This window comes from Rhineura floridana, chromosome 8 (assembly GCF_030035675.1).
Source record: "Rhineura floridana isolate rRhiFlo1 chromosome 8, rRhiFlo1.hap2, whole genome shotgun sequence".
NCBI lineage: Eukaryota > Metazoa > Chordata > Lepidosauria > Squamata > Rhineuridae > Rhineura > Rhineura floridana.
The window spans coordinates 129,252,733-129,264,798 of NC_084487.1; the positions used below are offsets into that span (position 1 = coordinate 129,252,733).

General features: G+C 39.3%; 1 protein-coding gene and 1 long non-coding RNA gene across 6 annotated transcripts in view; one reads left to right on the top strand and one right to left on the bottom strand.

Annotated features, from left to right (window-relative positions):
* LRP6 (LDL receptor related protein 6) overlaps positions 1–9,778 on the bottom strand; it is a 173,508-nt gene extending 163,730 nt beyond the window's left edge. For 3 of the 4 annotated variants that reach the window (XM_061582497.1, XM_061582496.1, XM_061582495.1), the window contains exon 1: positions 8,905–9,629. In XM_061582497.1, the coding sequence (XP_061438481.1) occupies positions 8,905–8,921 (17 nt within the window). In that variant the 5' untranslated portion in view covers positions 8,922–9,629. Of the gene's footprint in view, positions 1–8,904; positions 9,630–9,655 lie in introns of those variants that run through there. The other variant, XM_061582494.1, reaches the window with a different exon arrangement.
* LOC133363196 (uncharacterized) overlaps positions 9,298–12,066 on the top strand; it is a 34,543-nt gene continuing 31,774 nt past the window's right edge. The window contains exon 1 of one of the 2 annotated variants that reach the window (XR_009757616.1): positions 9,298–9,833. This is a non-coding gene — a long non-coding RNA (uncharacterized LOC133363196). The remainder of the gene's footprint in view (positions 9,834–12,066) is intronic. The other variant, XR_009757615.1, reaches the window with a different exon arrangement.

Genomic DNA, 12,066 nt, shown 5'->3' on the forward strand with positions numbered 1-12,066 from the left:
GCAAGAACCTCGAAATGTTAACCAACATTAAACCAGAATTCCTTGGTTTAGCTGTAACTGGAAACTCTGGCTACATGTAAGCCAGGATTTTTGTGCTGAAGGAGCTCACAATGGGATCACAGCTCTTCATTATTCTTAGCTCCCCAATAAACCAGTAAGAGTACAGAGAAGTAAAAAAGTAGGACATAGCCATTAAACTCGCCCAGTTTCACAAGTCATGGTTTATTAAGCAGTGCGTGAATCTCTTAACGTGGCCAGTAAATGGTGGTTTGTTTAAAGGAAGTCCAGATATCAAACCAAGATTATTTTTCTCCACAATACCCCAGAACAGCTCTACGTGCAAGGGATTCTGGGGGAAGAAAAATGGCAGCTGGACCACCTAGAAGCAAGCTGTGCTGTTGCTACAAAGAAAAAGCTGCTACTGACAGTGAGCACCCTCCTAAATCTGTAGAACAAACTCGTTGCCACTCAGAAAATAACTTTGAAACTTCTCCAATTTGCATGGCACCATACTGATTATGTTAGTAATTGATTTATTTTAGGTTTTACTAGCATTCTATCCTGTACAGTTGGCCAGTTTGACTTGCATTGTGTTCATTTATTATGCTACTAATTAATTTTATAAAACAACATATTTCAAGATGAGGGAAATTTTCCATGGAAAAATATTGTAGTGGGACATTTTCCATCCCACATCACTAGAAAAGTGTAACAGAGGAAAGGGGGGGGGAAAGAGAGCTGGTCTGGGACCGTAATAAACTACTTGCTTGCTTGCCCTAGTACAGAAAAAAAGAGAAAATAAGGAACAGAAGGGGGAATACGGCAAAAGTAAGTGTATGCAATAAACTGGAGTATGACATCTTAAGGTTTCTATGTATTTTATTTAGTTGTATGTCCGGCTCAGTTATATCGCTAAATTATAGGTTATTTTAAACAACAAACCACAATATGAAAATGTTGTTTGAAGTTGGCTTGTGAATCTCAGCTTCTGCCAAGTTCATTGGTCCAAACTTGATATCCTAGCTTTAATGTCAGTTATCTGAGGAAGGGTATACTTCTGCATAACGCTATTCAAGCATTTTAAAACTAGTATATTAACAGTTTTTAGTGCCTTCATTTTTAAAAAAATCTAGATAATTTAAAAAATTTATTCAGTAGTGCATGGTACTTAATTGTCGTAACTTCAAAAAATGTATAAGCATTCCAATAAAAAAGGATCTGAATGTGTTTGAACATTTAACCCACACTAACTGCAAGTTATTTATCCCCCCCCCATATCAAATATTTTCAGTTCCAGCTATTTTGGCTATTGGAAAAACATGTTAGATATTTATACAGCATTGACATTACATACATTTTGTAAAAAAAAAATCTGTATGAAATGTCTAATCAATACATTTATAGCAGCAGAACATTCCTGGCTAACTTTCCAATTCACATGTTTCCAGAAAGCCCACATCTCCCACTTTACTATTTGTTTCCTCATTCCAGCTCTCTCTGGCTCTTCCATCCTTCCCTGCCCCCCTTTTAACTGCCTTCTCTTTTTTCATCCCTGCCTCTCTCCCTTTTCATTCAGTGTCTTGTCAACATTTCATTTCCCTATTTTCTCAGGGAAATCTTTGCATATCAAGTGGACTGTTGGAAACCCAAGTGCCTCCAAGGTAACAAACATAGCACAATGCAGGGGATTCTGAGCCATGTTTTAAGAATACAAAGCTTTCTGTCCCTCCTGTTAGCCTCATCACTTGCCTACATGCAATTCTTTGTCACCTATGGCTACCAGGTGACTGCTTAAATACAAGGCAGACTGTGCTCGAATTTTATTTTCAAAAGGGTTCTTAGGTATCATTTAAACTGTCAGTTTTGGAAACTCTTGGCTTCAGATAAGAAAAGATTACTTTACTGCATCAGAACAAATACTCATGGATCCAGAGAACAATGAGCCCAAGAGAGCTTTAGACTTGCTTTTCTCAAAGAAGAGTCCTGTGTACTGCATGGCTAACTGGTTTTGAAATGAAGAGAATTTACAGGAAACACAGTGTATGACATGGCATATGGGCCAGCTGTTTAAAATTCTTCTGGGCTTGGAAGTCCCTTGCATAATCCTAAGCAGCTTTTTTGACCCCGGCCTCTGTCTTCAAGGTGTCAGCGAAATGCTGACCTGCAGGATGTGATGGAAATGGTATCACCTTGATTGTCCCCTGCGTTTTATTAGATCTACACTGCCTTTGAAAAAAGAACTTCCATTTTTTACTCTTAGTTTTGACAACATGCATTTTTCTACTCTTTTTTTCTTTAAGCCATCACACCTTATAGAGGTCCATCACCACATCTTCCAACAGCAATTCTATATCTCAGTACATAAGAGTTACACACACATCCCAGGTAGAGTTGTAAAACACTCAAGATACTTCAGTGCTAAAACAGTGCTTTTTGGAGCAGAAATAATCCTACTTGCACATGATAGTATTCGTTTCAGAGCACAACAGACCTTTAGAGCAATCCTGTTACATATTGTTGTGAATATGTTGCCAATGGCAACCTAAAGCCATGACTATCAGGAAAACAGACTGTGTATCAGTGTATCAAAAGATTATCAGGAAAGTGGTCTTCTGGGGAGGGAGGAGGAAGACAGAAAAGAAGTGTTTTTAAAATAAAAATAAAAACCTTGATCCTGAGAAGCAAAGATCTAGATACTGAGAGCATTTTTAATTTTTGTTTTGTTTTATTATAACAGCTCCAAATGTTTTATGGCGCTTCCATTCATACACATTTCAAGTACAAGATCCCATCCACACAATTCTAAAAACAATTAGGCCTAAAGTTCCATATGAACTTATCCAGTTTCCAATATCTTAGACATCCTTTCCCAGGTGTCCCTTCTCAGGTTAAACAGGTAATGAACAGAGATAGGGCTTTCTTGGTAGTGGCATGAAGACTGGAGAACCCACAGCTCAGGGTTCTCATGTTCATTTTGCTAACTTTTAGGCACCAGATAAAACAATCCTATTCTCTCAAGCTGTTAGATGAATGCATGTTCTACCTTGGCATTTCTGTTTTCACATGTTTATGCCTTTACTGTTTTTATTATTTATTATTTTACTGCTGTTTCATTGATTTTTATTTTCAAGTTGTTTTTAAATTTTGCTGTTAGTTGCCTTGGAACCTTTTATGCAAAATGTCAGGATATAGTTTTTTAAATAAAAGTAAATAAAGTGAATTAGCTGTTCTGCATTAAAAGTCATCTTAGAGCAGCAACTAGCATCTGACACTGCTGTACCGCTTGCACAGCAGACTTCCACTTGAGCAAAGAAACATCCCCTTCCTCTCCTCTGTAGTGCACATCCTCATAATCTGCACCAGAGGGCTGAGGAACCTTATGGAGCAGTTTTAGGGGGTAAGTTGAAAGAGAACAGTAAAAGGAAGTCCTGTTGCACAATCGCAACTTCATTCATGCAGCCCTGGATACAACCCAGTGCTCAGTTCATACAGAATCAAAAAATGGAGCTCCCTCCTTCTATAAACTCAATATTTGGTATATTTTATTATTGATGCTTTATGAGGCATTTTGACATGTTATAATTAGCTATTTTAAACTGGTTTGTTCTTTTTTATTTTTTGCTTTTTTTCCCAATGGCAGGGCAAATCAAACTGAACTGAGTTTCCTTCTCCCGTCTATGGCAGCTATACATCAGAGCATACGAAAATACAAGGAACGTCATTCTATTTTTTAAAAAACTGCTTGTTATGCTATTTTGATCTAGGGACTATGGCGTAATTATTTTTCCTTGTAGCTGCATGGACTCCAGCTCCCATATCTGCCTACTGGCCATGCTGATAGGGGTAGATGGAAGTTAGGAATCCAGTAACACCAAGAGGGCACTACATGGGTTACCTCTGTTGTAAAGTATTTAAATCTCTGCATTTTGGTTCTTCCACAGCTAGTCTGGCATCACAGCTGCACTGCTCATAGCAATAATGCCACACCAGGATGTTCCATAAATATTTGATAGACCCTTGATGTATGCTTTGCGTGAGCAACATTTTTAGGAGGGGAGAAAAGTTGAAAACCGCATACTCTCCAGAGCCATGTCATGATTTCTAGCTGTATGTATGTTTAATTCTGCATCCTACTCATGCTTACAGAAACTGCTCCAGAGAAAGCTACCTCAAGAAAATTGCAAAAGATACTGAATAGGAAAAATTGCCTAATTACTATAATTTAACTGCTGTGGGGCTGAGGGGGCATAATGAAAATTCCCTTTCAACAGATACATTCTATTAGACCACAGTATGAAAAGTGGTGCATTAAGATTTTTTAAGAGTATCCCTGAAACTATCAAGTCTGAATGTGACACTTATCATACGGTACATGAATTAGGTAGCCAGGATTGGCTGTGGCTCTCTGTTGCGTACATTCAGTGGCAACTCCAGGTTTGTTACTGGATGATGTATGAAACAGCACTCACAGGCTCAAGAACATAGCTTTACAGAAAACTCAGTGAATTTCCCAAATTGCCAGTAGATAGAAACCTTTTCCCTTAGAAGCTTCATCCTTAGTCTTCCTTTTTTCATATATCAGCCTAGCAGGTTTATAGCTGATCCTCTGTCTGTTTATATGAAAATTAATCCCACTTGGTTCAATGGGACTTACTTCCAAATAACTGTGCAAAGAACAACAAAGTTCTGGGGCACCTTGAAAATAAGCTTTCATGGACTACAGCCAACTTCATCAGATTGGTTCAAGCCCACAAAGGCTTATGCCACAACAGTATCTGTTAATCTCCAAGGTACCAGGAGACTGTGAAATACAGACTAACGTAACTACCCCTCTGAAATTAATGTAAAGGATTGCAGACAAACCATGAAAGTAAGCACCAATGAACTCTGGAACTTACTACCAAGTAAAAATGCATACGAATGAGCAGTAAATTTGTCTAGAAAAAAGTATTTAATGGACTGAGCATGCCATGTCTGGTATGTTTACCTAGGTGCCTTACATCAGGAAACAGATTTTTCAAACCATCTTCAATAAATAAAAAAGCATTACTGTCTAAGACACTGTTTTTAGCCAAGCCGGCAAATACAGCCCTGATAGATTGCATATTTAATTGCTAAGTAACTACTGTTGCTTTTGAAAAAAACAATTCCCTAGCTTGATTTCACTGAAGTCAAAACTAGTGTCCCTAGCAGTACAGGACAAAAAGCATGCAGCAATACAGCATGAATATTTTATTACATATGTATCACTCAGCGTGTCCCACCCAATTTTATATTCACAACAATCCTGTGTGCTGGGTGCAACCTGAGAGACTGCGACTAGCCCAAGGTCATACAGTGAGCTTCATGGCCAAGTGGGAATTTGAAACCAAGCCTCTCCACACCAATATCAAATTGGGTGTTAGAACAAATTAAACCAGAACTGTCACTAGAAGCTAAAATGATGAAACTGAGGTTATCATACTTTGGACACATCATGAAAAGACATGATTCAATAGAAAATACAATAATGCTGGGGAAAACAGAAGGGAGTAGAAACAGAGGAAGGCCAAACAAGAGATGGATTGATTCCATAAAGGAAGCCACAGACCTGAACTTACAAGATCTGAACAGGGTGGTTTATGACAGATGCTACAGGAGGTCGCCGATTCATAGGGTCGCCATAAGTCATAATCAACTTGAAGGCATATAACAAATCCACTACATAACACTGGCTATTTATATATAAACACACTCATTTTATAGAGTTTACAATATATTGGATAAAGATAACCAGTACATATTAATACATACATGTTTAAGACAAATAGTACTGGGGAGGCCTTCCTATGTGCATCCTGTATATTAAAAAAATGGCAGACTAATATGATCTCCAGCCTATAACAGCTTGACATCTTTCGCCAGCAAGTTAACATGCACAATCTTTAACCATCTGTTCCTAAACGTGTTCCTACCTTTTTTCCAATGTTCTCAGCAGTGATATACTGGCTGCCTGGCCCTCCATAAAAGACAAAGCCAGAAATTCTTTGTAATCTAAAGACCTGTAACCTGTATTCTTAAATTCCATGTAATCTAAAGACCCAAACCACATGAGATGTTTATTTTTATTACAAATGAAATAAAATAAGAAACCTGTTCACAATCAGAGTTCAACTGCTTCAGTTTCTTATTCCAACCTGGATTCCCACTCAGATCCAATACAAATCACGTTAGAGTCACTTATGGAAGATATGGCCATATTCAAGTGGTCATATTTTGAGTTTATGTGAGCAAGCCTGCAAACCAGGAAGCCTTCCATTAACGAAAGTTTTCTGTTTCATCTGAACAGGGAACAATGGTTAATGGCTTCAAACCAAGGCAGGATAATAAGCCAGACGTGAAGTTAGCTTAATGTCCTGGTTTGTTCTGAAGCCATTAATCATAGTTTCTTAGTTAGACTATAGTTAATGGAAGACTTCATGGTTTCACTAAAAATTGTGTGCTCTACAAAATTGAACAAGACAAAGGAAACTCTGAAGACATAATGGACAGAATCTTCCAAAAAAGTTTCCTGCTTAAGCTTTGAATTGCAACTGCACAATTGCACAAGAGAGTCCTGCACAGGTCCCATTCATTTTAATGGGACTTAAATAGAACTATTTAGTAATGTCAAGGGGGCTTGCAGGGAAGGGGAGAACACAATTTTGCATGATTGCTATACATTTCAACAAGGCCTGCACAAGAAGCCTTACCCTTCTCTTTCAATGCAATGGCTTGCACAGGTGAACTTTATCTTGTGCAGTTCACATTAATTCAACTGAGGCTTACACAGGAGATCTTATTTGGGGATTATTTTTGAAGCAAAATTTTGTCCTTGGCACCAAGATGGAAGAAAAGAGGAGTAAAAACCCAAATTTGATTGTAAAGTAAGCATCTTTAGAATTTTTTCCCCTACTATGCATCAGATCTGCAAAAATTCACATAAATATTAAAAGTATAGTGCGGCATTTGGAAAAAAGAAGAATTTGTGCCACGACGCTATTAATTTTTGTACCCTTGCTCCAACTTCTTCAGTCAGGTTATTTGGTTATGGGCAATATAACAGAACTAAACTAAATTTTAAGCAGAAAAAAGTTAACCCAAACAATCTTTTCATTGAAAACCACAGAGCCAATTAAATCAACTATCCTCTCTCAAGTGGAATATTTGATGTTACATCATGCATTTAAATGTGTATATTATTTTTCTATGAGGACAATATGGCAAACAGATGCCTGGAGCCTGAAGTAGGAGAATACATTTCCACCAAGATTTTTTATCAGCTGGTTTTCCAGGGCTCTCTCCAATCCAGTTCAACTCCTCAAACTTTAATCAAAACATGTTGGCAGAGGAGTTTTTAAAAATTGAGACAGGATTCCTTTTCGCACACAAATACAAGAAGTATTGTTCTCCTTCCACTGCAGTGAAAAAGGATAGTTGTGAGATGGCTGTGAACAAAGATTTCTTCTAAACTGTATGCGAAATAGCTTCAGGAAATCAGCTGTAGAGTATCTGAAGCTTCTACTCACCACAAATACAGGAGGGGGGGGGGAGAGAAAAGAGACAAGAAAGAAATAAAATATTTACTAGACAGACCATTATATCCTACTTTTATTTTGGGTTTGAACTGATAGAAATATTTAACCATCTATTCCAGTTTGGCCTCTGAAATTTAAGTAGGCTTTGCCTGAAATCCAGGGAGCCTTTATTTTTTGCCTAAAATTAGCTCATACTAATGACTAAAAATGCTATAAGGTATGTATAGACTTCACCTGGTGTATGTGTGTGCACATACAAATGCAACAAAAATTATTTGCATGGTGATCCCTGCTGGAGGATTGATTGTTTCATACTTCATTTTTTGCATAATGGGGAAATAATAATTACATCTTATTGCAGAGTATGCATGGTTATGATCAAACTGTAAGTTTCACTTGTTTCATTCATCATAACTTACACCCCCCCCAAAAAAGTAATTTAGAAGTAACTTAGTTTAGGAGTAACTCAACTTTTCAAAACTGATTGCAGGCTACAGATTATCTTTCACAGTCACAAGAAAGTAAACCCCATTGAACTGAATGGATGAAACTGCACAGATGCAATCTACAGTGTCTTATTTGCTTTGTCTACTCAGAAGTAAGCTCAACTGAGTTCAGTAGGGCTCTCTCACAGGTAATTGTGCATAGGACTTCAGCCTTAATTACTGATCTTAAGACATGTTGACTGGAATAAGTTACACTTATTTTGATGTGGCATGCTCCCAAGTAAATATTTAGTTAGTACTGGAGATCAAGGTAAATCAACACTTCCAAACAAAGAATATTAAGATTGCAATTCTAAACTTGGATTAGTTGGAAGGAAATCCCACTACTATCAATATGTCAAGTAAAAAGACATACAAATTAGGTTGTTTGAGTAAAATGAACACAGATTTCTTGAAGATTAATTCCTGGAAGCAATTTTCCAAAGTTGAAATTGCCCAAATATCACAAAGTCTAACAAAAATTGGCATGCAGATTTTTAAAATGTAAGGCAACCCTCTAGAAAACTAACCTGGAGGAGACTATATTCCAACACACACGTATATTGTACTGGCATGATCCCCACTTTGCAAAATCTTGGCAGCCGACCTGAGTGCTCAGAGATTTGGGGAAGTTCATAAAAGGAAAGCTTGGAAAATAAATAAAGGAGCTCTGCCCCCTTCCAGTGGGCCCCTCTTCTCCCCCCCCCAAGCCCAGCCAGGCCTTTCTGTTTGTCTCCCCTCATCCTAGAGATGCGTACACAAACACACACACCCCACAGGGGCGGGGGAGACCCTTTTTTTAAAAAGAAAAAAGAAACCTCTTCAGCAACTTTTGGCCTCCTTGTCGGGCCTCTCAACCTCACCTCTCGCCAGGGAACATAAACCGCAGACCAGAAGGCTCCTCAGGACGGCGCCCATCTTCTCTCCTCTGGCTCTCACCGGCGGGGAGGAGAAGGAGGTGCTGGTAGTGGTGGCCGCGGCGGGGAAGGAGAGGAAGGCTGAAGAGAGCAGCAATACCTCTGCCGCCCTCTCATACTTTCGGGGGGGGGGGGGTGGGAGAGCGAGAGAGAGGGAGGAATAACAAAATAAAACGCGACGGAACCACCAGGAAGAAGCTGAAACAACAACAAAAAAACCAATTTGTTTCTTTAAAGGGCTACTTCGCCCTCAGCTCCTTGCCGAGACAAGAAAAAAAAAGGGGGGGACACGTTCCTCCATGCCTCCTCAGTGCAAAAGGCTGCTGCCATTCCAGCGATTCTCCTCGCTTTTCCAACTCCTTCCTTCCTTCCTTCCTCCTTCCTTCCTTCCTTCCTCCTCCTCCTGAGAGAGCGCAGAGGCGCAGGAACACATCCCCTCCTCAGCCTCCTCCCCTCTCCTCTTGGATTCCCCAATGCAAAGAGCCCTTCTGCCTCCGCCTCCTATTGCAATTATGTACCACACACACATATGTATATACAAAAAAAACCACACTTGCTCTTGCAGCGGTTTCTTTCTCCAGCTCAAAGCAGGAGAAACTCTCAATCTCCGTAGAAAGGCTTTCGGATTCCCCCACCCTACTTTCCCAAGGGGAAGTGAAAACAACAGCCCTGCCGCATTCTTGAGAGACTCATTTACCTCTCCCCCCCCCTTTTTCCTAATAACGTGATCAGGTCCTCGGCTGCATAACACTCTGGACCTGAGAAATGTCGGAACTACTTTCAGGAACATACGCAGCAAGAGGAAGAGCAGCGGCGCAAGCACAAAGGAGACTAACCGACTAAGGAGACTAACCGGAGGCTGCTGCTTTCTGCAGGTGAACATGCAGCCGTGACTCAAGGAAGGGGCGTGCTAGCAGTATAGTGTGTTTTTTTTAATTCCTTGGCTTACACTGTACTATACACAAGCATTCCGCAAAAATAGGCAGCCAACGTAACACGAACATAAATTGTTTGCATAACATACACAAAGGTACAACCAGTCAGCTCCTTTCCTTTCTTCAACAGGAGTTTTGTGCTTCAAGGGAACTGCTTAAAGTATATACCTACAAGTTTACAATAAGATGCACATGTGTTTTAGAAATACAGGTAATTTTAAATAGAACAAGGATTGGCTTTGGCTGTGTTGCAATAGTCTGGGCATAAGGATACCAATATTTATTTATTTGTTTGTTTATTACGTTTATACCCTGCCTTTCTTTTCATTATTGAAACCCAAGGTGGCTTACATATGGTTGCCAGGCAGTCTCCCACTGAGCAGACCTGACCTGGTCTCATGTGCCTTTGGGCCGTAGCCTGGGACTAGAATAGAATCTAGTCTGTCGGTTCTTATGCCTACAAGTCCACTCCCAGTACGTATGTATTTGGTTCCAGTAGTGGTGACTATACGGATTGTAATACCCCTGTATCCACTCCATGTGCAAATATCCTCCCTCCATAAAACCCAGCAAAAGTAGGAATCCAAAGCAAGGCTGATCATTTGAAAAAAAAAAAATATTGATAAAAGGAAATAGAAGCAAACACCCTCTCCACACACTTCAGCAAGCAAGGTAAATACAAACATTAAAAGGCAACAAAGATCCTTGGGCCACCTCTCCTTCCCCGACTGGACAACACACGTCTCTGGGTTTCAGAGTAGGCTAATGGCTCTGAGCTGCCCCCCCCCAGGTTCCCACTTAAATACTCTCCCCCACCCATTTCCAGTGAACCCCTTCCCCGCTAATTAACTTTTAATTTCATGCTAAACTTTCTACTTTGATTGGGTCTTACTCCCTTTAGAACATACCCCTCTTCCAAGAAGGATCTGCCCCTGTCTATGTAGATGCTTTATCCGAAATTGCACTAACATCCTCCTTTTTGTGGTGAATTCTGTGCTTCTACCTTTTCTCATTTCTCCTTTTCAGAGGAGAAGGGGCTTTTTCTGACCATACTGTCAATCACTGCTGCCCCCAAGGTGACCTTCTTTCTTAAAGCCTTATGTTATATCTGTTCTCTTATTATGATTACCTATAATCTATACATCTATAAACCATATATCAATAATTTTATCTAAACTATACCTTATATTATCTTTAGTTTTGGCATTTTGTGGCCCCTATCATTAATTTCAGCTTGCTAGGGACAGCAACAGGACGTTCTTTGCAATCTTCCAGTGGTACAGAGACAGTTAATATTTCTCTTCTGTTGGTCTTTATTAAATGTTCAATGGTACCCACAAACTCTTTTAATTACCTGAGGTCTTTTCCTTATGCTTTATTTACAAGTACCCACAATCTCTGATCTCCCCTCTAAAATATTTAAACTAAGATCTTATATCATCCAACTCCTTTATCATTAAAATAGAATAGATCACACTTAACTATCTAGATCACACTTAAACTTCTAATATATCTCAAGCTCTTCACCCTCCTGGAGACCCTCTTGAATGTAATATATGAAAACCTAGAAACCTTTATTTTTCAAATTGTACACCATTGATACCAATAGATGGGAGCAAAGTTCACATTCACCTTGATCTTAAGAATCCATTTACAACACATACTTCAGACAATCGGTGATAGCTCCTTGTTCTTGTGGCTGTACCGTACTGTGTTGTTTCCTGTTCTTGTGGTGAGCACAGGATTCCATGTAGTTTTGTAGCCATTTTTCCCAACAATGGCACTCTCTCACAAATCTTACTAGGGGGGTGAGTTTTACTAACTCCCTGATGTCAAACCAGGGTTTCCCCAAGACCTTTGTTATGGACCCCTAAAACTTCCAATCTTCTAGACTCCCAACAGTTGTAGCTAAACCTAAGCAAGGCCATTATTTTCTCAACCTGAAATCACCACCATCTTCCTTAAAACATATTAAGAATAGCCTGGCTTATCTTTTAAAGGATCCTTGTAAGATGTCTGGGTTCCTGGATTTCTGTCCACATTCAGAAAACACTATATAAATGATAACTAGCCTTCCTGTTCTAACAAGTTGCTAATAAAAGGATGACGGCATACCTCATCCTAACTTGTGAAATAGTCTCATCGTATGCATGATTATTGAATTGAGTGGGAT